This window comes from Cydia splendana, chromosome 6, assembly GCF_910591565.1.
Source record: "Cydia splendana chromosome 6, ilCydSple1.2, whole genome shotgun sequence".
NCBI classification, from domain to species: Eukaryota; Metazoa; Arthropoda; class Insecta; order Lepidoptera; family Tortricidae; genus Cydia; species Cydia splendana.
The window spans coordinates 15,365,102-15,393,052 of NC_085965.1; the positions used below are offsets into that span (position 1 = coordinate 15,365,102).

Here is a 27,951-nt window from a genome sequence, read left to right on the forward strand (position 1 = left end):
TTGGCGCCCCGGGCCATGGCCCGGATGGCCCTAGGGTAAATACGCCCCTGGGCGGGCACGATAGTGTAGACCCTACACCAGGGCCCAGTTTTATAAAGTTACAAGTTACAAGTTTACAGGCGTTTACTGGCAACACTTGCTCCGTTTTTTACAATTTGCGTATTATAAAAGTACTGTGTTACAATTTTACAGGTTACAGGTACAAGTGCCTGTAGCTCAACCATAGACGAAAATATGGGAGTTTAATAGTTTTAAACTCATAATCGAACAAGCGTTTTATAAAAATATTGTAAATTACAAGTGTAGATTGGTACACTTGTAACAAAAACGGACATACGTCTTGAGTCCTGTAATTCTTAATTTTTAATTAAAATTATTCGTTTTCTGAGCGATTTTAATCTTTACTCTTTATTGTTAGGCACCAACGCCAACGATTTTGCCAGGGCATGCATATTTTTCCATGCACTGACCTCATCAGTTTTTGTTAATGTATCTGAAGTATATAGTAAATAGGAAATAAAGTGACAATATGTTTGATATTGATTTTATTGATGATATCGTTTTATTTTATCTACTAGGAAACGGAAAAGGATTGGTGCCGATATTTGTCGTTGATTTATTAGCATTCGTCTGTTTATTTAAGTATAGTGCATTCACATTATGGTAAAGTGTACTATTCATAATTTTCGATACACAGCGTACTTATCTTTGAGCCGCTACCGAAGCGATACATTTTATAATGTAATGTGAAACAGTATTTATTTACTTATTAGGTAAATATTTCATGAAATCTAACTTAATCTGAAAACGGCCCGAAAAGTATATCCTTGGCATCGAACACCGCTCTCAACCACTCGATTTTTCCTTAATTTCTGGGCATTTTTCCAATAATTAATATTTTACAGCAAACAATAACACAGCTTACACAGCATTTAGTAGAGCACAGAGTATCTATGACAGACTTTTTTTTTAAATAGTGATGTCCTTCACACCTGTAGATTTCACATGTAATCGAGATTGACCGTGGTTCTTTACAACTGTAATTATCTATGTGTATTTATAAAACACCTGTAGCCGTTCACAGTGCATTACAGGTGCCTGTAGCCTGTACTCTTGTAACCTGTAACTTGTAACTTTATAAAACCCAGCAATCGGAAACCTTTTAGCAGCCAAGGGCCACATAGTAGTTAACGAAGTTGACGGGGGCCGCGCTTTGTTAATATTTATCACTTTATCAGACATTTTCGTTTGTCAATCTTACATACAAAATAGCCTGGGAGGCTTGCGGGCCGCAAGTGAGAGCCTGTTACCGACCGCTGGCTGTAGAGGGCATATTCGGCAGTCCCCGCCAGTCATTTAAATATTGAAATGAAAGATAGGTACACTGGCGTTCAAAAGTGCATGGATATGTTTCAACCGCATTAAGGCATTACGGTCGACATCTATCCATGCACTTCTGAACGCCCACTGTACCTAATACTCTAATATATCCAAAGGCAAAAAAAATTGTAGATGCCCGTTAGGTAAATATTTATCCATTAATCTATATTTTTTTAATCGGCTGCTTAGTAAAAAATACAAGACTGCTTGTAGATTTATGTTCATTATTGAGACATGCACGTCACAATCATGCCGCGTGCTGTAGGTATTACAAAGTCGGCTTTAATATCATTTGTTGCCCTTAAATTCGATATTTAACATTAGTTTAATTTTGACAAATTAAAGGAATGTGTTTATTACAATAAATATGTGAACTTATGTAAAAAGCTACTTGTACACGGTACCTACCTAGATACTTTTCACTGTTAATTGACAGTTCGTAAACCTTATTACCAAAGGCATAAGGTCCCACCGATGGACAGTTATAAGAGTGTTGCTGTTTGCAGAGGTACCTATATATGAGATGCAGGAATTGATTCGAATATTTGGAATTTATGGGATTGAAAAGACATCATAAGTATCATAACTAATATGTAATATAAAATAAAAATAAACAGGAAATCAATAAATAACATTGCGTGACCTGCCTAAAATTGGTACATAAAGAAGTTAAGTACCTAACCACATACTAACTGTAAACTTTATATAATCCTGTTTTCGTTGCTCATTACTATTGTTTATTTGTATTTAGAATGCACATAATTACGTTGTTATTTGTTAATAACGAAATAGGTAGTGAATAAGTATTGTTAGATTAAGAAAGTCTCAATTAATAGAACCACATAGGTACGCTAATAATAACTGCGAAGGCAAAAAGAACCTACCTTACCTCCCTATTTAGATTCGAAATTTATAATTCTTTTTCGTTCCTCAAGGTCTACGAAACCGTTTTTTTTTCACAAATAAGTCACCTTTAAGGCATATGTAGGTAGATATGTTTCAAAGACTTCGCTGCGTCTTACGTAAGCGAACAACTCGCGAACGCGATGCGGCGCGGCGCGGCGGGCCCAATGCGTTCGCGTTCGCAACGAGATCGCCCACGTAGGACACTTCTATAAGTATCAAAGGATTGATTCACCCCGCGCCGCATCGCTTCGCTTCGCGTTCGCGTGTTGTTCGCCTACGGCCCTACGTAGTACGCTGCGTTAAGTAGGTATGCTGTCAGCTTAAAATGAGTTACTAAATAAACTGCATTGGTATTTGCACAGTAAAACGTATTTATACCTATATTTTATATAGTATGTATACCTAATACACGATATTTAAGTATATTTTTCTTGGCTCATAACCTGTGAAGTCTTGGCAGTATAAGTAGATGCGGAGATAACTGGCTGGGGTAAATGTGCCGAAAGAAGCACTATTTCTGTTACAAGTTTTTCAATACATAATAAAAATAAAAATTATAGATTGCTTATGTAAATGTTACGTAGAAAACATATCAAATGAGATAATTGAGGATGTGAATGATAGTATAATAATTTATGTTATACACCTGCCCACGTTGTCATTCCTAATTTCTTACCTAAGTACCTACAGAAAAATATATAATGAACTGTTAATGACAGAGTATCTTAAGCGCCAAAGGATAGTTTTTTTTATCAGTTATTATTCAATTTCACTTTTATTTACGACATTACATAGGTAATTAGGTTTTTTTTAGTGTGACATATCATTGTTAACTTGGTATACCTTATACTATAATTTTATTTCTAACTAGTCAACACATAAGGTTAAATTTCATGCATGTTGGTTAGACATGTAGGGTATTATATGTACCTACCTATATAATAACTGAGGGACGGAAATCTGTGGTACCTACCTATAATAAAATTATAACTTGATAACTGTTGATAACATTATTTTTCGCATGTTGTGAATTGTTATGTATATTCTGTGATATATGATCTGCTTGAATGTAATATAGTTACCTATGTATGTAAACGTTTGTTTAAAAATAATAAACAGTCAATGTTACCTATTGGAAATATTCATATCTTATTAGAAATAAATGTATGAGCATTGGACATTGTTGTTTTTATCCGCGTTGAAATAGTGTTAAGACTGAAACCCAAAGTTTTCAAAAGTACCTAAAGCCTACATTTAGGTACTTTTGAAATATTATAGGTCTAGTATGCTTTTAATATCTTTTGAAATGCCGAGTGAACATGCGCACTAAGGAACATGTGCACAAATCCCTCTGTTTCCATGCGCTTTCGAATTCCCAGATATCAATTTTCATCATGATATCATTTTTCATCATGAGCAAACATGAAGAAATTCAAGATGGAGAATTTTTGACTTCGGTGCACTCTGGATACACATATTTTCTAGCATACAAATAACTTTCGTGCCTTATATGCTCTTTTAACTCCATATAACCCCTTAATCGAGCCTTCTAATAATTTAATGAATTAAATATAATGCCCTCAACTAGTATATCACGTTTACCTATTTCATTTAAATTAGAAAAAAAAATTGATATGTGTTTAAGTTATTATTTATTAAGCCTCCTCCAGACTATGCGCGTGAACGTGAATCGCGGACGAAGCCGCGATTCGTGCACGAGTGTGGAGCGGCCTTAAAACTATCCTCCGACACTTCAGTTTAAAAACATCGAAATGCAGGGACGTGCCTTTAGCCGGGTATGGCCGGGTGTAAGTAATGTTCACGGAAAAACAAAAACTAGGGAAGCGACTTGAGCAAAGAGACTTGAGCCTGGGTTACTATAAGAACCAGTGCACAGTGTCGCCAAAATTTGGGCCATACTATCTTATGACATGAGTTATGAGGCATCACATCACCCGTCCCGATCATTTGAATTTTATAAGAAAGAAACATTGTCGACATTTCCTTACACACTTTTTTGAAAATAGCGCCATCTAGCATCGAATAGTTGAACTACACACACGATGTAGTTCCACTACTCCACTAAAGATGTCACAACCAGCGCCTATATGCTCCATCCCTTTTACACTTGCATAGTTTTTTTTTCTGTGGTAATGTTCCAACTTGAATAAAGCCCCCCATTCACACTCCTACCGTGTAGGCCGCCTCGTAGTCCGCCTCGTTGGGTAGGATTGTGTATGGGGGTTGCGGACTACGAGCCGTCCTACCGTTTAGCCGTTTGTAGGACGGCTCGTAGTCCGCAACCCCCATACACAATCCTACCCAACGAGGTGGACTATGAGGCGGCCTACACGGTAGGAGTGTGAATGGGGGGCTTAAGATTTCGCTTCCCTCGCTCGTTCGATAAAACCATGCCACAGAAGAAATAATAGTACTACCGTACAGAAAGGACACTTCCTACAAACCCGAAGTTTGACAGCTGCAGCAGTTCAGGGTCGAATATTGCTATCCCTTTCTAATATATGGCACTATCCCTTTCCGCTATTTAGGGTTGTCAAAATTCAAGTGATTATCTTATCTGTGGTCGCACGCAAAAGCAAGTCAAGTGGTGCCAACCCTAATAATTGCTCGGAGCAATGCTGAGCCGAACCAGCGGTGCGAAACTCCTGACTTCGGCCAAACTCGGCTCCGCTCAGCTCAGCATTGCTCCGAGCAATTATTAGTAGGGATGTACCTACTAGTCGCCGACTAGTCGGGAAAGCCGACTATCCGGCCACATTTGTAGTCGGCGATTAGTCGGCGACTAGTCGGCAAAAATGGCCGATTAGTCGGCACTTTATTAGTGAAAGAAAAACAGAAACAAAAGAAATCAACTGTCAATATTTACCATATGTTTTATGTTTATTTTACTAAAATACCTATTCAGGGTGCATACGAAAACGTTTGTTCATATAATTGACCGTTTGATCGTTATCGTATGTTGGTGGGCTGGTGTTTTCCTCTACAGGTCGATTTCAACTGATTCTCGTGTAATTTCATGTGCAAGTTCAATAGTATTTTTTTTTATTATTATTATTTTTTTTGTTTTTCTTTTTTTTAATGGTGGAGTCATGAGGAACTATTAATGTTATTGCAAAATTTAGAGACTTAGTCAGGGCACGTTGCTCGTAAAGACGCTGACCACAGGAGATAGGTTCTTAACTGGCGACTACGTACGGGAAATAGAGCCTTGGGAATACCTCCTACAAGCTGTACTGACGGTCAGCTCAGGATCGCAAAGTAAAAGAACTAAAGACATAAATTAAACGAGGATTCTTGTGATAGGTATTTGAACCTGTAGAGAACACCTTTTAGCTAAGCTAAATTATGATGAATAGCGCAACCAAAGGAGCAAAACTATTGTTTTCGACCTGAACTCATACGAAACTAATGAATCTAATGATCTGGCCGACTAATCGGCCATTCGAGCGCCGATTAGTCGGCTAGTCGGCCAAATCAATAGTCGGTACATCACTAATTATTAGGGTTGGCACCACTTGACTTCCTTTTGCGTTCACGACCACAGATAAGATAATTATTTGATTTTTGACAACCCTAAATTGCCGAAAGGGATAGTGCCATATATTAGAAAGGGATAGCATGATTCGACCCTGAACCGCTGTCAAACTTCGGTTTTGTAGGAAGTTTCCTTTCTGTACGGTAGTACTATTATTTATTCTGTGGCCGAACGGAGCACGGAGCCGAGTTCGACCGAAGTCAGGAGTGTCTCCCCACTGACCATGCATGAGAGCGCTATCTAGTAGATAGGTAAAATCGAAAAAACAAACGCGAAGGACCGTTATTGATAATAAATGAAAACTAAGAAACAAACAACAAATGAAATTACCCCAGTTATTTATATCTGTATTTATTAAAGTTTTCCAAGTTTATTAGGTAGAAATAAGTTTTCCAAATAAGACTCTAATTTGACCTTCTTCCTACTTAGGCCAAGCGCGCACCGCGACTTTTTGTCGCGCGATAATTTAATCGCAGAAATGTAACGTATGTTTATATGGCAGTGCGCGCATATGCGACAAAAAAATCGCAGCGATTTTAAAATTGTGATTTGTCACATTTTTCCGCGACTGCTCGCGACGCGATTGTCGCAAAGTGAATTGCAGCATACGGAGCTGTATGGCCCCGCGCGCACTGCGATTATAAAATCGCACCCCGAACCTCAGTCGGCATTTGGCTCTCCATGCGTCAACATATCGGAACCTGCTTCTCCAATGGAACCACAAGATGAGACGCTTGATGTTGACCGTTTAATTATGGAAATAGAAGGAGATCACCTTTGTGTCTATAAGAAGACACGTTTCACGACAAGCGACTGGTACGAAATCCATGTTGAGAATGAACAATTCGTCGACTTTTTCATCGCAGTGCGCGCAGTGGATTTTCTGCGATATATTACAGCGCGATTCTAAAATCGTGTCGCAAAAATTAAAATCGTGGTGCTCGCTTGGCCTTAGTGATTATATTCTCTTTGTTCCTACTGTTAAAGCTGTCAGCTGTCAAAACTTATCGAAGTTCTTAAATGTTCTTATCCCCTTCTTATCATTCTCGTGATTATCACACATTTATCACAATGAAAATAGAAATAAACATTAAATACTGTTGCTTGATACTGTTTTAGCTAAGTGGGTCGTAACGTAAGTTTAATAAAGTACTTAAGTATTGTATTCATAGGCTCCTATATTCTATGAATGAGACAAAATTGGGTTATGTTCACATAAAATAAGTTTTGATCATAGTTTGTTATCATATCAAGAAGTTCATGAACTCATGGGATTGACTGAATTTATCTTACTTAGTATTTCCTTAGGTGACAATCAAAATTCACTAATTACTACGAGAAGTTAAGAGCAATAGTGAACCGTAGTAGTACCAAAATAAGGTTCATTTATTGTTTTGTAATCAGTGAGGTTTGGTTGTTACTATCACCATCACCTGACGATTTATCGTAAATTTAAACATAATTATGTAAATGACTTGCAGTTTTGCTGGATATAAATACACTAGTTAGCAATGTTTTGCGTTTTATTACTGTTATTCGCTCTAACCGGCAGATTCCCGAGTGCATATTGTTTTCAAGAAACTAGACGTGTTCAAGACAGCATGATGACCAAAGTCCTGCCCAAAACCATGAAAGCAGTTGGCCTTTACAAGTACCTGCCGATTGCAGAAACCGAGAGCCTCTTGAATTTGGAGGTTCCCATTCCAACCTTGAGAAGTTCTGATGTGTTGGTAGAAGTTAAAGCGACAGCTGTTAACCCTATAGATACAAAACAGCGGGCACCTAAGCCAGTTCCTGCTACACAAGAATTACCTCGAATTTTGGGCTGGGATGGTGCAGGTATAATTGCAGCTAAAGGTGAAAATACTAAATATTTCAATGTTGGTGATGAAGTATTTTTCACTGCCGACTTGAGAAGAAATGGATCTAATGCTCAATATGTTGCTATAGATGAAGTTATGGTTGGAGCTAAACCAAAAAACCTGACATTTGAAGAAGCCGCTGCAATGCCATTGACTACTGTCACAGCCTACGAGTCTTTGTATGATCGGCTGCTGCTCTCGGAAAAGGATAAAGGAAAAACTTTGTTAATTATTAACAGCGGTGGCGGTGTTGGTTCTGTGGCCTCTCAGTTAGCTAAGAACCTAGGACTGAAGGTTATTGGCACCGCTGCCCGGCCTGAAACGGAAGCTTTTAGTCTTCAACATGGAGTAGATATTGTCCTAAATCATACTAAAGATTTAATACATCAGTTGGAATCACATGGATATGGGAATGGAGTGGAATTTATACTGGTTAATTATGACCCGTATCCTTACTGGAACACTATAATGGCGGCTGCTAAGCCCCAAGGCAGGATTTGCCTCATTGTGGACAGCAGTGGTTTGGTAGATATAAGGCAACTTAAAGAGAAGAGTCTTACTCTTGTCTCTGAAATGATGGCAACCAGAATTAAGTATGATACAGAGGATAAGAATAGATATCATGAAATCTTTGAGGATGTAACCAGAATGTTTGAAGCGGGTGTATTAAAATCAACATTGACTAAAACTATGTCACCAATTAACGCTGATAACCTTAGAGAGACCCATAGGCTTTTAGAAGAGAAGAAAGTCATTGGAAAGATTGTCCTCACTGGATTTTAAACTTGTTTTGTGACATTCTTGTAAAGTAAAATAAAGTTATTATTTTGTTACTTATTAATTTATTGACCGGAGCGTAGCGTAGGTCTACGTTTCGACTGGACCATTTTGCTTTTGTATGTCCGGATGTTCTCCTCTACAGGTCTCAATTCTTAACCGAATCTCGTGAAATTTTGTGACTGGATTCTATGTCTAAGTAAAATTTTTTTGTCCGTCCGGTTTTTTGAATTTTTTTTAAATGGCGGAGTCGTGACACCTTGCGCGTAAACAAATAGTGGTATCGGTACCATACGAGTGTTTTCTTTTTGAGATATGTTTATAGATTAAATGGCCAAAAATTCAGAAAATTTATTTCGCTGGTTTCGGAGGTATTAAGATATTTAATTTTAACTAATTTTAATTTGAGGAGTAGCTAAATTTCGTCAACCCATCTAAAAACTATTTGGCTCAGTTTGTAAACGTTTGCTTTTTCTGTTTGCACAGAGGGTCTGGGTTCGATCCCCAGTATTGTATGCTGGGATATTATAACTTTTTGCATTTTTTTACACATAAATTTCGTATTGTTTTTTTTTAATTTACTATATTTAAAGCTCTTAGCACCATGTTATTTAAAGCTCTGCTCGCGAGGTCTACAGCTCACAGAGCCACTAGTTATTATTTTTTGCATTATTGGCCATACATTAAGGCAGTGTGTACAGTCAACCAATTTAATTCCTAAGCCACTATAGTACCTTGTCGTTTAAAGTACTAGATACTTTCCAAATTATGTATACTACATATGTTATGACATTACATCACTCAATAAGCACTGTCTTTAGAAGATAAACAAATTGATTCATTATGACATGGTTCTATAGTGGCCATCAAATTGGTTGACTGTACAATAACACTTTTCCCGTGTCAATAATTAATACCTACACATGTATGTTTAATAGTACCGACCTAGGTACCTACTTGGCATTATAATGCATTATTGATAAGACTGCCTAGTTGATATCTCGTAGAACAATTAGATAAGAATATTGGGGGCTATAAATAAGTGTACATACCTATCATATAACACTAACCCACGAATGAGTCAATGTCAATTATTACACAATATTACGCAATGTGCAGAAATCCCACAATATATTGAGTTGGATCTATTATTAACGTTATACGTTCTAACCGACAGGTTGCAGAACGTCAATAATTTGCTAAAAGAGCATGAGCATGACGTCCAATCTCCTACCGAAGTCCATGAAAGCAGTTGGTCTTTACACAAACTTACCGATTGCAGACGCAGAGAGCCTTTTGAATTTGGAGGTACCTCTTCCGATTTTGAGGAGTACTGACGTTCTAGTGGAAGTGAAAGCAATATCTGTCAATGGTATTGATACGAAGCAAAGATCCAAACCGGTGCCTCCCACGTTTGAACTGCCTCGAATTTTGGGTTCTGATGGCGCCGGCATTATCGTTGCGAAAGGTGAAAAATGTAAGTATTTTAACGTTGGCGACGAAGTGTTTTTCATAGCCGATTTGCGAAGGAACGGCCCGAATGCCCAGTACGTTGCTATCGATGAAATTTTGGTTGGATTAAAACCGAAGAATATAACATTTGAGGAAGCGGCTTCCATACCGTGGACCGGCGTTACCGCCTACGAATCTTTATATGATCGGTTGCTGATTTCCAACATGGATAAAGGGAAAACTTTATTGATAATCAATAGCGGTGGAGGAGTCGGTTCTGTGGCGTCTCAGTTAGCTAAGAACCTCGGGCTGAAGGTCATAGGCACCGCTGCCCGCGCAGAAACTGAAGCTTTCAGCCTTCAACATGGAGCAGACATTGTTCTTAATCACACTAAGGATTTACTTCCACAATTGAAAGCACAAGGATATACAAATGGGGTAGATTTTATATTGGTCAACTATAACCCAAATCCCTATTGGGACTCTTTAATGGCAGTTGCTAAGCCTCAAGGTAGAATTTGTTTCCTATGCGACAGCAGTGGTTTAGTTGACATAAAACCACTTAAAGAAAAAAGCCTCACGCTTGTCGCAGAGATGATGGCTACTAGAATGAAATATAACACTAAAGACAAGTACAGATATCGTGAAATCCTGGAGGATATAAGTAAGATGCTTGAAACAGGTAAATTGAAGTCTACATTGACTAAGACCATGTCACCAATAAACGCTGAAAATCTAAAAGAGGCGCATAGGTTGATAGAAGATAAAAAATCGATTGGAAAGATTGTTCTTAGCGGATTTTGAGATATACCTATATTTATAAATAAACTAGCGACCCGCCCCAGCTTCGCACAGGTTAACAAATAATACACCTAAACCTTCTTAAAAAATCGCTCTATTGATAGGTGAAAACCGCATGAAAATCCGTTCAGTAGTTTTTGAGTTTATCGCGAACAAACACAGACGCGGCGGGGGACTTTGTTTTATAAGGTGTAGTGATAATCAAACATAAAGTCTGAAACATTTATTTATCAACCGAAGCCGCCACTAATTAAAATGAATATATAATATGGATAATATGGATTTCCGCAAAGTAACGCCTGATTTGGACAAGACTGTAGGACCATTTTGGACAAGACTGGCCAGGCAGAGGAAATACTGGAAAGAGTTGGAGGAGGCCTTTGCCAACAGGCACACTGAAGTACGAGACTTCATTTAAAAATAAATCCAAGCAAAAGCAAACAGTTCAAAGTTCAGAAGAAGAGGCTATACAAATAAAAAAAAAACGCCTGATTTTATTAATTAACCGAAGCCACTTCGATCAATCAGATATTATTATATTTATTATGTGTGTAAATAAAACGATTGTACATTCATAATCATGTGTTTAATTCATTAATGAGGCTTTAGGACACTGGGGTCAAATTCTTTCCCTTTGAAAGGGGATCCTTCGGCATTCCATGCTCTCTTGAGAATTTCTATATTCTTGATTTCATCACTTGTCGGTAATCCCTTGAGTTTCTGCTCCTGATTCCACTGTAGTTCTCTTACCTACAATGAGATTTTATTTGTTATAAATATGTGCAGGACTGTGTCGCCGCCAGGCGGCTATTTCCCGCTTGTCACTTTTCATACCAATTCATAACATAAATATTTATGTATGGTTTTATGTTAACATAGCGATAAGAGTGGTAAGGATAACTGATAAGTATTAGGTAAATAAGATATGATCTTGGATCATCATTTTGATTTATGTATTTGAAAGAAAGGGGTCAAACATAATACATAATTTAACTAAATCAGGCCCGTAAAGTTTTATGAATAAGGGGGTTAGAGGTATATCTTGGGCGTTCTTTTCTTAGAAGACAAACCAGACTAGTGAATAATAGGTACGAAATATCATTTGATATTTACCAGTCGCTTTTCGGTGAAGAAAAACATCGTCAGGAAACCGGATTAATCCCAATAAGGTCTAGTTTACCCTGGATTGGAAGATCAGATGGCAGTCGCTTTCGTAAAAACTAGTGCTTACGCCAATACTTGGGATTAGTCGCTAAGCGGACCCCCAGGCTCCCATGAGCCGTGGCAAAGTGCCGGGATAACGCGAGGAAGATGATGAGGTGTGAAACGGAGTTTATACGCGCTTGACCAATGGTGAAGGACTTTGTTGTATTTGTGATACACATAGGTTTCCGCAACTCGACGACTAGCGCCTATTTAGCGTGAGAAGGTTAGTCCAGCTATCGCCACAGACACAGAATAAATAATAGTACTAGGTAAAGAAGACTCACTCTCTAACAAAACGCGTCTGTTACGATCAGGACAGATATGGCCGCTAGGTGGCGACAGCGCCACGCGCGGTTTATGTCTAGCCACCAAAATTGGTGTGGAACGGATGTGCTTTTAGCTACCTGTAGCAAAGCGACGAAATCGCGGAGTGAGCCACGCCTGCCATAGATCAAACCTTTTGGTGATGCGTTTTGGAAATTGTTGCCGCTTTATACTTCCAAAAATGGCAGCAATGCAAAGGACAAATTACCCTTTTCTTTACAAACCTGCACAACCCTTTTTTGAAGATCCCCATACTGTAATGAGTAATGAATGAAAAAACCTCACCAGGGGTTCAGTCCAGCAAGCGTTTTTAAAAACGAAAAGTAATAATAGAATAAGTTAAAGTACCTTGGCGATATGGTCTTCAGGCAATTCGTTCAATGGTCTTGAACAATCAATTTTGTCCAAATCAATAGCTTCTTCGCTATTAACTAGTTTCGTCCACCAGCGCTCCTGTACCTTTTCTGAAATGATAGATCAATTTTATAATTTATTTTATTTTAGATAGTAGATGAAACTGTCTCCTACTCCTGCGAATTTTGCATTTCTGGTGTGCGAGCAAGACATTGTTATATAAGTGCATAGCACTGTCTTGCTCACACACCGGAGCGGCGTCCGCATCAGTATGATAAGCGTATTAGGTATCTATTTCATAAAATTGTTGTGTAGTGTGAAATTTTTATATAGAAAAAAAACACCTACTACAATAGACCACATGGCAGAGGTCAAGATTAACCAGGGTACCTACAATTTAATTAATTCACTAGTCATGAATAATGTCTTTCCATGTAACAATAGGTTTCTTTAGAATCTTTAGATTGAATGGATTAGAATTACTAATTGAATAGCAAATCCATACCTGCATTTTTAATGACATAAACAATGAAGAATCAGTACATACATACATATCTATAACTATTTACTTTGGAAATTTTGTAATTAAAGTAGGTAAGGTCAGTGATGACGGTAATGAGGTGTGCACTAAAGAGTATTTGTATTGTATTGTATTGTATGGGTAAGTGTGGCTGGCTTTCATATTGGGGCCTGTTTACATGTTGATTAGTGTTAATTGCAAGTTTGTACATATATTGTTGCTTATCATGAATAGTGGTATAAAACAAAATGAAATGCCGTTCGATTTTAAATCTTACCAGTAAAAGATAGAATATTAAATGCAATAGCATTTCATTTTGAGTTGTGCCACTATTCATGATAAGCGTTGATATGTATACTACTTGTGTTTAGTGGGAAATGTATGAACTTGCAAAAAGTACTTATTTAAACAGGCCCCAAAGATAATGTTAGCCACACTTACCCATATTGACCCTAATTACATATTTACTACCTGTAAGTATGAATATATAGCAAAATAAATTGTAGTCAAATTCTAAAGATTTTTTCACTTGCACTTTTTCAATTAAACTAGGCTGCAGGCTGAGTGAGTATTATTTGAATTCACATTGCCAAGTTTTCCTTTCGTACTTGCCATAGACAGGTAAATCTTGCCAGTTTTGCATCAAAAAAGTGGGAATTGAGTCATTATAATAATTACCTAAATGTATCAACAATTTTCCCCCACTGATGGTCCAAACACTATCGCTAGCCTTGATCTTGTATTGCAGCATGTCCTTGATAATTGTGTCACCATTTCTGAACGCAACATTTATGTCATTCGGGTTTATTGTTACTTTCAAGTCCTTTGCCGACTTTATGTCTGGAGGCAGCGGCACAGTTACATCTGAAAATAATAACAATAATGTGTATGGGTCAATATTATTTACCACTCTGTCACACTTTTATTTCTGTATTTTATCAAATAAATAACAAAAGACTAGTGCTATTGCATGTCATTTTAGCTGCATATATTACATTTACCATGAGAAAACTTAAAATCAAAATTTCAAGTCATAGAAAAAGCTCTACTCCTTCACATTTTTTGTGGACAAAAAACAAGACCATGAAAATAATTTGCAATTAACAATTCATGTCAAAACCAACATGGTGATTGTCAGGGTAAGACCATCTACAAGATCTTTGACCAATGATCCAATGGAAGCATTTCTTTTCTGACTGTGAATACAGGAGTTTATTATGATCTTCTTAATAAAAAAAAAGTTAAAATATAAAAAATAATAATCTTCGGTGGGTTGGATTGGAGGTCCCACAGAATAAACATCAGAGGAAAGAATCTGTCTCATCTCCGATTTGCTGACGACCTAGCCATATTCGCAAACAGCAGCTCAAATCTCAAACCACATGTGCAACACCATAAATGAGAAGAGTAAAAAAAGATAGGGCTAAAGTTAAAAATGAGGTTTTAAAATAGAATGTATGAATGCACAACTAACATAATAATGTTAGCATAAAACACAAAGAAAACTCTTGACTCAAGTAAGTACTTAAGGAGTACAACAATTAATTAACAAAGAAAAAGAGTTATTGCGAAACAAACATTGACATTTACCAATTTCTGTGATAGTTTGCGACCAGGAGTATTTATCTTTCATAGCTCCATTATAAGATTCACTATTCTTTTGCACAGGGATTACAGGTGGTTTGTACTCTTTTGTTTCACTATTTGATGACTCTTCTAGACTTTTCTTCTCCGGTTCTGCAGGCTGAGCAACTTCAGTTTCAACAGCTTCATTTTCTAATTCATCTTCTTCATTCTCAGCCACTACTTCCACTTCTTGGGCCACCGTGGAGCACATGATCTCATTGTTAAAGTTGTCCGGTTTACGGGCACCGTTTGTGCCCTTCCAATTTTTAGGATCGCATGTTCTTAAGACCTTTATGACTAGCTCTTCTGCTACTCCGGGAGGAAAGCCCATGTTCTCATAGGGGCCGTCGGGAACGTAGTAAAAGTCCGTACTGGAATAAAACAGTCTTATGTTATTAAGTTTAACGTGATTATAACTAAATTAGATAAGTGTATGCTTACCGTCTAGCAAGAAAGTTGAATATTGCCGATAAAAATCCTAGAACTGATTGTTCGTTTACTAAGATAGATGATAAAACGTCATCGTATTTGGTAATATTGGAATCGACCGACATATTGATTGTGTTACGGATAAAAAACTAAGAAAAGTTTGATTTGATCACTTTAATTGAGTAGGATGTCGCTGTCGCGTTTGTTTTTGGAAAACGACAGGCGTATTATGTCAATAAGGAACGTTCTAATATTAGCAAGGTGATTTATTATTCATTCTGAAATGCCAGGAATCAAATATAATCCAACGAAAAATGGATAATAATTTTATGTGATATAACATTTTCTTACCATTTTAATATTATTTGCTATCAGTTTGACTTGAAATATACTAATTATTACAGAAATAAAGTGTAAATAAGAACTCAAATAAACAAAAGTATTGCGATAGCTAAACGCTCTTACAATAAAAAAAGTTGCAGTTACTGACAGACTGACAGCCATCTGACAGCAGTGACATTTATAGTGTTGCTAGTGTAATACATAAGTTCTACTATTGCCAGTATTAAAACCTGGCAAATTGGTAGATTTTATAAATCTAGCAAGCAAAAAACCTAAAAACTACATATCCATCTTTTAGGAGCTAAAATAAAAGCAAAATAATTTATATATTTAGGCCCCGTTCGCACGGCAGCTTTTTCAACGCGCGTTAAAAAAGCGTTTGAATGACGCAAATGGATAACCATGTATGTATTCACACGAAGGCGGTTTTTAAGCGCGGCGCTTTTTTATCGAGCACTGTTCGATTTTCGGCGTTGAGCGTTGGCGTCAAATTGAATAGAGCATACGGAACTCCGTGTATCTGTTCTCACAAGCGTTAAAAAAGCGCCGGCGCTGCTGTCAGTTGGCTGTCAAGTGTCAATTTTTGGTGTCAATCGTCAAGATTATTATTAGTTTCACCTTATAAATGTCAACTTTTGCTCACAAATTCCTGAAATATTCAAGCTATATTCAAATAATACGTCGTAATAGCAAATAAAGTATGACTTTGCTGAGATGCGTACGTGGCAGTACGAAACACAAGTGATTTTTAAGCGTTCATATGAACACAAATATTAGAAACGGTAAAAAAGCGCCAACGTCGGGTTTTAACGCAACGCTTTTTAAGCTGTCGTGCGAATGGGGCCTTAGTCTCCCAGACCCTCTCGGTGTTGCTAATATGGAGGATTGTTCGCTAGTTTGATTGTAGACTCATTGTCAATGCGCCAAAAAACCTAGTTTTGTAGTAGGAGATCCCCCATATATGGGACCTTCACCAATTTGTCTGACGGATGAAACTATGAAAATATGAAAGAAAATATGTTCCAGAACTAAAATAAATAGGGTTACCTAAAGAAAAATAGTCAAGGCTATTTTTAATCAATTTTAGAAAAAAAAATTTTTTCGGCAAATTTCACCGATTTGTCTGACGAACGAAATAAGTTTCAATGGAAAGTATACAACTTGTACAACATAAATCAACTAGGTTGCCTATCTTTTTCCGGTTACTATTATGTGGTTGCCGTGTTTAAAGAGGTGATTTTATATCGATAATTGCACTCATCTGTCTGACGCTTGAATTATACATCAAAATGATGGTCGTTTTATTGCAAATACAATGGTATAGGGTTGCCTGCGAAAATCCGGTCACAAATAAGGGTTGCCAGGCTTTTAATTAAAATAAGAAGGGAAGACTTTTAGCGATAACTCATAAACGGCTTAACTGATCAAGTTTGTTTTAATTTTATTTGATTGAGTTTTTTAAGATGGTTCAAAAGTTAGAAGGAAAAACCTTTTTCTTTTCTTTCTAAACGATTATTTCCGAAATGATTCACTTTATCAAGAAATATTGTTTAAAGACCCCTATTTATTTTGAAAGGCTTATCCAACGACATCCCACACTATAAGGTTGAATCGATAAAAAAATTGTCACTCACATTTTGTTTTTTCAAAGCGATTATTTCCGAAAATATCCACTTTATCAAAAAATGCTCTTCTAGAACCCCTATTCATTTTGGAAGACCTTTCCAACAACATCCCACACCAAAACGTCGTAAGTGCCGTAAAATCCATGGCGCTTACACGTTTAGGTTCCGAGACTCACGGTCCGCTTTTATAGTTTGTTGTCAAAACAACATCAACCCATGGCACAAAATACAGGTTCTGTGTGCCGGTTCTATACGTTAGTAATAATAATTCAATGGCACTATGAGATAAAAGTATGTATGTTCGCGTCATGTATTGTCTGTTCTAGCTCAGTGGCCCAATCGATAATTTTCTAATTTTTTTCGGACTATAAATGAGAGTAATTAATTATAGATATATAGCTGGTCAAGCAAATCTTGTCAGTAAAAAAAAGGCGCCAAATTCAAATTTTCTATGGGACGATATCCCTTCGCGCCTACATTTTTCAAAATTGCCGTCTTTTTCTACTGACAAGATCTGCTTGACCAGCTATAATTACAGTCTCACAAAAAAGAGTAGAAATTAAAAAGTGGCAATACTGTAGTGTCGTCCCGTTTGTCTTATACAAATTGGTTTGAAAGGGACGACACTACAGTATTGCCAATTTTTAAATTCTACTCTTTATTTTTGACTATAAAACTCGAAGAAACTAACTAAATCCACAGGAATCAATTAGTTGTGAAATAAGTCATGTAGTCAATGAAGCGACATGTTTGCCGTGGTGACAATTTAACAAACTCGTAAATATGTACTTAAATAAAAACATCCAAATTTTTTACACTGGGTGAAAATATGGGATGCCAGTGCGATAAGATTTAAAATTTACCATTTGGTAGAAACTATAGTTTTAGCTGGTATCATTAAAACCTGTTTTTAATTTACATTCCCGCCACTTGGAGGAGTCGCATCGCTTTCGAAAGTTTCACATCCGCAAGAGAGCGGCAAGGCAAGGCAAAGTGAAGTAGGCAAAGAAAGAAGTCTCGCGCCCGAACTCGGTACGCTGCAGGCGATGACCGCAATTTATATGAGTTTTTATTAATTCGCGAGTGCGCTGTCGTGATCTTCGTCCGCAAAGTGTTTACAAAAATGCTGCATAGGTGAACTTTCGGCTAGATAAGTGCTGTGATTGTGAATATCTTCTAGCTCTTCCTCATTACTGTCTTTCAAAGGTTGTTAAAATGCCTTGCTCAGCGGTAACTTTGTCTATAGCGACCATCACGGCAATCGTGGCTGCTGCCTTAATGGCAATAGCATTTTCGACGGATAACTGGCTTTACATTGAAGTGAAACGAACAAATATCCAGGTAAGATAAACATAAAAAAATGTTAAAATTGCTAGACTTGGCGGGGCACTACCGTGCCCCCAGATTTTTAACACACATTTATTTTGACTTACCAACGAAAACAGGTTTAGACGTCCGTTTAATTTGGCATTGCAATACGAGGATATAGCGAAATCATATCAATTTAACCATTTGTTGCCTAAACAGTATGAACGCTTTATGTTCATCAGGATAAGGTTCAAATTGTGCGAGCATCCCCTACCATTAACCCTTCGTATCGTACCTATGTCTAACCACTGATCAGTGCGAATGAATTTAAACCTATTGTATGTATATGTAAAGTAAAGTCATGCGCACTGATCAGTGCTTTGCTTAGACATACGAAGGGTTAACCACAGTAGATTTAACCCTTCAAATTTTCCCTTGGGCAGCAAAATGAGATGGAATCTATATGTACCTATATTGACTTACTAGTTGTAACTTGAGTTGAAACTTAAATAGTTTACAGAATATATGTGCAACTTACGGAATGTTTCCAAAATTGTTGGAAAAGGTCTAGGAAATTTCAGGAAACAAGGGAAACTTTTATTATGTAAATGGAAAGTTTCGATTCCCATAAAAAATATGAGAAGTTTCCGAAAATTTTACATACCAAGGATGGAAACTTCGCAATTTTGGAAACTTTACGACGGTACATGAGAAACTTATTAGTTACTTTTAATTTGTTAGCGACTGATACGTAGGTATTGATTTTTTGACAAGCTGTCTGTAATCAGGGGTTGATATACCACGTCGAGGGGCAAACAAGCACACTGTCCGCCTGATGGTAAGCGGTCACTGTAGCCTATGGACATCTGCAACTCCAGGGGTGCTACATGGGCGTTGCCGACCGTTTGAAAACATGTAGGTACACTCGTTTTTTGAAGAACCCCATACTTCCTCCCTCCCCTCCCTCCCTCGAGGACACCTCAGCAAGGCGCTGATTCTGTGATTCTAAAGCTTGAACGTCCGTGGATAGAAGTTCTTATACTAGATTTCAGCTTAATCGGTAAAAACAGTGTAAAAAGTCCCCAAAAGAAAAGCACTCTTGTTGACTATAATGTATTTAATTAATTCAATAGAGGTACAACTGTTCTATAAGCTAGACAATATTTAGTACCGGCCAGACGTCATGTTTCTCGGAAAAATCTTAACACCGCGAACTAGGATTTTCCACACGATACAGCGACATCTAGCAGGCAATTTGACAACTAAAATTAACTTCTTGCAAATAAACCTAAGAAATACATACAGAGGCTGGACATACAGATACCTGTCCACATGCAACATTATCGTCTCTCTCTGTAATCAATTTTACGAATAAAGGCTTCGTCACACAGGCGCGTTTTCCGGGCGGGGCGTGAGCGTTTTTATATGTAAAAGCGGCGCGCCCCGCTCACGCGCCGCCCGGAAAACGCGCCTGTGTGACGAAGCCTTTATTCGTAAAATTGATTACAGAGAGACCAGGGGCGTATTTTGAAATTTGGCGCCCCGGGCCAATACGTTTTGCCGCCCCAGAAGTCAAGGAAGAAAAACAAAATGCAATCCGGCATGCCGCCCCTGGGGGTTGGCATATGCCGCCCCTTGAGGTTGGCGCCCCGGGCCATGGCCCGGATGGCCCTAGGGTAAATACGCCCCTGAGAGAGACACCGGGGCATGTTAAACTATGACTGAACCTTCCTGTGACTATAATCGACAATGCGACAATACAAGATCCAAAATTGCGGTGCTTAAATAAAGAATATGTAATTGTATTACTATTGTATACAGGTAGGTATCTTCGTCTTTAGATACCCAAAGAACAATGGAAAAATCGAGATGATCACAAATCTAAACGCCTTGTGTAATACTATTCCATTGTTTTTGAAATTGCTCTCTACCCTGATTTCGATACCTTTACAGATAACGTAAGGTGTACAGTCAGCATTAATAAACATCGCGCTAAAAGTATCTGAAATTCCTCACTAAAATTGACTTATTTTCTAAATAAGTATGGATAAATCCCTAAAATTTACGTTACGTTCAAAAGTATATATTTTACGGTCTTAATTATTCTACATATTAAAGACATCACTTTTAATCAAAAATTCTAACTAATTGTCCTTGTACTCAAATTTTCGCAAGAATCTAATCCTGGCAAAAAATATTCAAAATAACTGACAGGTAAATCTGTCAAATTATGCGATTCTGGTATTAAGGGGCTACCCGAGGTTTTCATCGATTTTTGACAAGTTTTGAATCGTATCTCCTTTTTTTGCACTACAGATAGACTTATAAGACAAACGGTTACCGGTTTTTCAATCTTTTATCTCCGGTTTTGTCCACCGGATTTTGAAAAAAATGAATACTTATTTTTTTATCAATTTTATAAACATTGTCTAAAAAAACACTTTTTTCGTATCTAGTTTGCAGTTTGGGTTCGTCTTTGACGTCTCGAAAAACGTGTCCAGGGTTTTAATGTTAAACTAATCAACACAAAAGTTATGGCCAGAAAACCAGTTTTTTAGCCTAAAATTGTTCAACTTTGATGCCAAATATCTCGAAGACGATGAACTTTGAAGTAAAAATGGGATACTATATTGCTTAAAGCCGTTGCTGTTAATATAATAAGCTACACAAAACATTAGAAAACTAAGGGATTCAGATCGAAGGTCATTGGCGTGGGGTAGCCCCTTAAGGAAAGGTAATAGGGTAGATATTTGCTGAGAGGGTCGAATGGATTTACCCGAGTTTGAAGTTAAGCAATACCCACAAAATCTTACAATTTTGAATAATGTTTGCCAGAATTAGATTCTTGCGAAAATTTGACTGAGGACGATTAGTTAGAATTTAAATTAAATTCTTGTCTCTGAGCGACATAATGAGCGTCGAAAACCACTCGGATCACGTATTCCAAGTCCTTGTTACCGTTACAACGTGCGCGTTACGCATACGCATTCGGTAACAGTAACGTGCCGTGCAGGGCCCCGTGATAAATAAAACCACGACCGATAGCGGTTATCTAATACCGCAGGGGTCTCCAAACTTTTTTACCTGAGGGCCATATTGCGCCTCAGAAACTTTCGCGCGGGCCACCGTCGGTTTTTCCGCCGGGGGAGGGTATCTGGTTGCTGCTGTTAGGAACTCTTCCTCTCAATGAATGCTAAACCCCTGGAGTCTGGATCCCGCGGGCCGGACAGTGGGCACTCGCCTTCGGTGTCGGCGGGCCGGATTGGAACGCGTCGCGGGCCGGGGTTTGGAGACCCCTGATCTACCGCATCATCTTGATGTGGACTTTAGGGTATCTTTTAGAAACTAGGTGACCCAATTGGGTTATAGTCCGTCTAAGCTGAACTCTGCACCGACTTTGACAGAACAAAGTACCTAAAGAGGGTCAATAAAACCGGCCAAGTGCGAGTCGGAATCGCGCACGAAGGATTCCGTACCATTACGCAAAAAAACGGCAAAAACATCACGTTTGTTGTATGGGAGCCCCACTTAAATATTTTATTCTGTTTTTAGTATTTGTTGTTACCTATAGCGGCAACAGAAATACATCATCTGTAAATCTGAAATTCTTTCACAGTTCATGACTTCATGAGATACAGCCTGGTGACGGATAGACAGATGGACAGAGGAGTATTAAGTAATAGGGGCCCGTTTTACCCTTCGGGTACGGAACCGTAAAACATCATTATTTTCAATGTTTTTATAGGAATTTGACTTAGCAAATGCCACGCAGATGATGCAGAGCTGGAGTCGGACCAAGCTATGTATTTCTAAGAAAATATGACGTTACAATGGCACTCCCTCACTTTGTTATGTTCAAGTCGGTGCGAAATTTGCTCGGACTGCAGTCTGGCTGCAGCTGGTCCGACTACTCGTCGTCTTACTTGACTAAGCAACCGAGCTCTGTATATTCCACCCAGACATAATACTTGAGTCAACATGAGTCACATTCTTAAGAAACTCACTGGCCATATCAAAATTTGAGGAGTTTCAGTCAGTAAGTACTTTAATAAATGTTAACAAACTATTGTACAACCTGTTCGAAAAAAAAACCTCTGTTATTCTTGACAACGATTTGAGGTGTCAAAATTAGTGTGCTCTGCTGCAAAAGTGCATGGCTACTTTATGAATAAATTTCATAACATCAAATGCAATTTACATGGAGTGATACTACAACGCATTTGAAGAGCTTGGGCCGTATGTCGTACCAATGTAACAAATGATTATAGGTACAGTATATTAATCTTAATTAAATTAAAAACGTTTAACAGCCCAAAACCTCAAGTAATTAATGTGTCGTCTCGTCTGTCGTCGCCAGCTTACGGTAGATATTTAATACCAAAACTTGCCGCAGCATAATGTTACATTTAGGTTGACTTTTCAGAAAGTGCATAATTCACGAAAACTGGTAACGCTCACGCTTAGTTTGCTTGAAAGTTTTGTCTGGCATTCTGGTTTCTTTCAAGCCTTTTTTGCGACCCCTCTACCTGCGTAACTTGACTTTTTTTCGTCAGGGCCGTTGTATAATCTTTTTGAAACGTGACTTTATCTTTACATCCTATATTTTGCGTTAAACTTGTACCTGCCAGCTTCTTATTATCTCAAAAGCTTTCTGGGAATCAAATTAACTTCGGCCCTAGAAGGACGGTTTGTGAACGAACCTTTGAAGTTCATTGTCAGATTTAGTTACCTGCTTGCGTAAGAGCAATTAAATAACCACTAATGAAATCCGAAGTCCGCATTCTTTTGTTTTATTAAACCTACTTATAAGTAGGTGTGTAATATTTTAAAGCACATGCATATGGAATGTGGATATTGTGAATGCAGAAATATTTAAATCATCTCAACATGAGAGAGTACAGAAACATTAATAACATTAACATAATTGTCTATATATGTCGCAGGAATTGTCTTTGTTAAGTACTCAAGTGCATTATAACAAAAAGGTAGAATCACATACCTAATAAACACTTCAAGTCAGTGGAGTGTGATCTATGAAACCACAGTTTTACATTTGGCAACGACAGCCATCAGAGTTCCAGAGAAATCGATCGAGAAAGTCACGCCCGAGAAATGATCCGCGAACATGCATACCTTGGAAATGCCCAATGCCACACTGTTAAGTAATGTAAACGAGGCTTTTACTACGTAATAGTTATTTAAAGTTGCACAAAGATCGCATGGACGGAGAGGAGACTTTCTATTGGCTTAGCGATCGGTTTTCGTTTGGACATCGTCCACGGTATACATTATGCAAAGATCAAAGAAAGTTTTACGCAAAAGTGAGAAACTTTATGCTATCCAATTTCTTAACATTACATAAGTATACTAGACAGACTGTATGCCACTTACAAGTTTATTTATGATACTTGAGATGTAGGTATTGGATATTCCAATACTGTGTGCATGTATTGTCTGAAAAGATACCACCGGGTCGGCGATTCCTTGCAATATCTAATGCGTCAATACTTTGCCCTATAAGTACTTAAATATAAACTTCAGTCTTACTTTAAAATTTTGTAATTTGTCAAGTCGCCTAATGATCTGTTACCTCGTCTTTCAAACGGCCGAGACATCGCCAACTGCTTATCTGCATACCATGCAATGCAAGTAGCAATATGGCAACCATTATTATAAACCCCGTAGGTAATCGTCACTTTCTCGAGTCGAATTCGGCCCCTGAAGTTTCAAAAATACAGTTACTTGATAGTTGTCATGTTGGGCATGGATATGCTGAAAATAAAGTCGTGTTGCACGGTTGTCCGCTAACCGCTTAAATCAATTGACATTGACTGCATATCCGATTTAACTCGGCGCCCGAATGAATCATTTTATCCAGTCATAGTGTAGAAATCGTGACGTGAATCTGATAAAATAACTGAAAAGTACTACCGACACGACAGGAAGAGAACAAATAGTAAACACGACTGTTTATTATTATACCTGGGATGGGACCGGATGTTATGTTTGTTATGCACGTTAAAAATACAACCCATCTGGAGTGAAGATGAAGGTTTGTGACTGTGTACGGCCCATTAAGACTCATGGTAACGGACTATAAACGTATCTGTTCCTATCTTTTCCTTGACTTTTAAAAATGATGATGAGTACCTAGGTCTGTTGCCAAATTTGAGCGTTAATGCTTTCCTAACTGGTTATACATATCGATGAAGGTATTTGTAAACCTACAACCACGAAACAATTATTCACGAAGAATTAAGCTTGAACGACTTTTCCAATTAACATACCTAACAATGTTACAAGCAATAAACTTGATTGTATAGATACTCTAATGATTTCTTATTATGCCGCAATAAAAGTCTGGAAAGTCCCATTGATTGAGACTATTGAGAGAGATGGTTCGTCCTGTGACAAAGGCTACTTGGGTGGTCTGAAGAGGCCACCATGTGAAGCGATTGTAGACCGCATCATTTCCATCTTGTTCCTACAATCCAATATTTTGATTGCTTTATATTATTGAATTCTGGCTAAACATAGTCATTAAACCCTATCTATATTTGAAATCTTGTCGAACTTTGTACCTAACTTATTTTATATGAGGATAAAGTAGGTACGCAATGCACCAATACTATGTATTTAGCAGCAATATTGAATATCAGCAAACAAATCAGAGACGATGTTTATGCAATATACGCTAAGCTAGGACAGAATTCAGGTGGGTGTTGCCCCTGAAGTTACAGGTGTCCATAGGCACGGTAACCGCTTACCATCAAGCCATCAAGATTGTTTGCCACCGACAAGGTATTTAAAAAAGGGCCTAGCTACAATAGCCTCATTTTTGTATTTGTAAAAAGAACATTAATATTCAAAATTAAAGCAGGGGATACCAAAGATGTGCCACAGCCAAACCTGACAAACGTTATAGTGATCCATCTAGACGATTATTAGGTGATGCGTGAGCGTGATGTTGTCACTAAGTGCGTCAACAATAGCTAATTAAAATACAGCAACCTGCTTTCTTCGTCGTGGTGTCACCTACTTCTCATGACTTCCGACGGTGCCTACACTTTTTGTGCCATTCGCTTTCTTACGGACAGATAATTTCGAAGAGCTTAGTGGTGCAATAATCGACGGAAGTATCGGATTACTTATATGTGGGGGTATAATTTGAGTAATTTGGCACTGCTTTAGATGCGGCAAGAATGTCACGCGAAGTAATGGACATTTGCAATTTTCTACGCATGTGTGTTCTGTTCTGAATATTTTTATGGTTCTTTTGCGACACCGCTGTTGATATCACATGTCAGTGATGTACGTATTTCGCAAAATATACTATAGCCGTGTGGTAATGGTAAGTAGTAATAATCTGTCGTTTGCTTGCCCAAGCTGCGTGCGGATATTGCAGTCAAGCGTCATTGCGGCTGGTAATAGTGGTGTAGTGTAGCGTCTGGGGGAGGTTACAGTTTCTTGGGCAGAAAGGAAACTTAACCACATGTGGTCGCGAGGAAGCGACTAGTTGTGAAGTCTGTTACGATACAAAATACAAAGGACCTCAGCTCTATAAGCGGTTACGCCACTGTCGTCGACGTTACTAAATAAGTAGGTACATGGATGCTCTATTAGAAATTAGAAATCTATTAAGTAGTCGTTAAAAGATCTTTCTCAGCTAGTTTTCTTGGGAAGCAGCGTGTAAGGAAATCATTATTAAGGTACCTACTTTTCGAACTACATATATGTATATTAAATTATACAACAATAGGGCTTTTTTTGCGCACAATGGAACTCTGATAAAATTTAGAATGTACTTATATGTGTTGATCGTCCGTGACTCGAGGTCAAGACCCTAAAAATATTCTGTAACGTAACGTTAACTGTTATAGGCTGGCACTAATATGATTTGCTCCGCCACTATGTTATATCATATTTCGGAAACTTACCAAATCAAATAATAATACTTAAGCTTGAAAGTGTACCTAATCTCCTATCATTACATTGCTTTCACGATTGGACGAGTAACCATCATTTATTTTATAGTTTTCCGGACTTTCACTGTTTGCTTTGGAGTTTTAGCTCAATAGGAGGTGTAAATTGACTACGATTACTATTTTTAAGGATTCGTTTTTCGGCCCATAATTAGGTACTTTCCTCTACCTCTACTTAAAATAAATTATTTCACACTGTGCACGAAATAAAACACCAAATAATTATTAGAAAAATATAGATAGGTACCAGTTATTTTTAATTAATATAATTAATACAACATCCATTGAGTTAATGTGCTCTATTTGGGTAGGCAATGTTATGCCAATATTTCAGGCCAATGTCGACCATACTCTTAATAGTCTACCTAATTATTTCTGAACTGTCCTAATTAGTCATTATCATGCATAATATTTAATACACAATGTCTTCGACAGCGATTTATCTTTGCCTAATGTTTCTTCAGACAGCGCGGTGTCTCATGATTGTTGCATTTGTTGCGAACTAATTTTGCGAGGCTTGTAAGGCAATTTAGATAAGTAAGTACTTATGAATTTTTTTTAACAATTATTTTGGTCTCTTAAGTCTTTAAGTATCAATGTCCAGTGTTCAGGTCCTAATCACGAAGGTATATAAATCTCTTACTCTGTTTCTTTTAAAATTTAGTGTTGTTGTGATGTTTTAATGTAGCATGAAAATGTTACGTTTAGTGTTAATAAAAAATAAAAAGGCAATCTGGTACACGTGCCATTGTATGAATATTAGTAAACCACTCTTACAGCTAATGCTAGGATCATTCTCTTGCGTGACTCCGATGTAGTGGTCACGTGCTAGAAACTTATCTATCTCACGACAAAACATCCGAGCTTAGCATATTAGCAGTAACTACATTTTATTTTTCATTTTTTTATTATAAAAATGAAATGCATAAAAATTATACATTTCTTATTGCAGTTACGGAAGATATTTGAACTTATCTCGGCAGAATAGACGCGGACAACTATTATCGTAGACGAATATAATGCGTTCATTGAGTAATTTGTGATAAAAAATATGTGACTGAATGCGTGTCAGTCATAAGATGTTTTTGTGGCTCGATCTTTGATAAAGTTCGCTCGTTTTTTTTTTAAATTTAGTTTTCATTGTTAGTGTGCTTCACAACAGGCGGTCTGTATTAGAAAATGTTTATTTTGATAAAGTACCTAAGTTTATTATAATGTCAATTTCATATCACTACACCTTATAAAACAAAGTTTCTCGCCGCGTCTGTCTGTATGTTTGTTCGCAATAAACTCAAAAACTAATGATCGGATTTTCATGCGGTTTTCACCTATCAATAGAGTGATTCTTGAGGAAGGTTTAGGTGTATACGTAATTTGTTAACCCGTGCGAAGCCGGGGCGGGTCACTAGTTCACTTATAAATCGAATAATGGCCAGGTTAGTGGAATGGTGCAAGTGACGCTAAGAAAGTTACTGATTTCTGACAACAGATGATGATGAAT

The 27,951-nt window shown here is 37.6% G+C and overlaps 4 protein-coding genes across 5 annotated transcripts in view; 3 read left to right on the plus strand and 1 right to left on the minus strand.

Annotated features, from left to right (window-relative positions):
- The first annotated feature begins 6,857 nt into the window (after positions 1-6,857).
- On the plus strand, positions 6,858-8,545 carry LOC134791479 (zinc-type alcohol dehydrogenase-like protein SE_1777). The gene is made up of 2 exons (XM_063762521.1): positions 6,858-6,977; positions 7,395-8,545. The coding sequence occupies exon 2, from the start codon at positions 7,444-7,446 to the stop codon at positions 8,485-8,487; it is 1,044 nt and encodes a 347-aa protein (XP_063618591.1). The 5' UTR covers positions 6,858-6,977; positions 7,395-7,443; the 3' UTR covers positions 8,488-8,545.
- Positions 8,546-9,267: 722 nt separating this feature from the next.
- LOC134791729 (zinc-type alcohol dehydrogenase-like protein SE_1777) lies at positions 9,268-11,278 on the plus strand. Its single transcript, XM_063762854.1, has one exon. The coding sequence runs from the start codon at positions 9,691-9,693 to the stop codon at positions 10,735-10,737; it is 1,047 nt and encodes a 348-aa protein (XP_063618924.1). The 5' UTR covers positions 9,268-9,690; the 3' UTR covers positions 10,738-11,278.
- A 20-nt stretch (positions 11,279-11,298) lies between these two features.
- On the minus strand, positions 11,299-15,385 carry LOC134791735 (nudC domain-containing protein 3). The gene is made up of 5 exons (XM_063762866.1): positions 15,206-15,385; positions 14,729-15,135; positions 13,817-14,002; positions 12,613-12,728; positions 11,299-11,484 (listed from the first exon to the last, which is right to left on the minus strand). The coding sequence occupies exons 1-5, from the start codon at positions 15,316-15,318 to the stop codon at positions 11,329-11,331; spliced, it is 978 nt and encodes a 325-aa protein (XP_063618936.1). The 5' UTR covers positions 15,319-15,385; the 3' UTR covers positions 11,299-11,328.
- Positions 15,386-18,111: 2,726 nt separating this feature from the next.
- LOC134791740 (uncharacterized) overlaps positions 18,112-27,951 on the plus strand; it is a 55,984-nt gene continuing 46,144 nt past the window's right edge. The window contains exon 1 of one of the 2 annotated variants that reach the window (XM_063762880.1): positions 18,112-18,501. In XM_063762880.1, coding sequence (XP_063618950.1) covers positions 18,376-18,501 — 126 coding nt within the window. In that variant the 5' untranslated portion in view covers positions 18,112-18,375. The remainder of the gene's footprint in view (positions 18,502-27,951) is intronic. The other variant, XM_063762879.1, reaches the window with a different exon arrangement.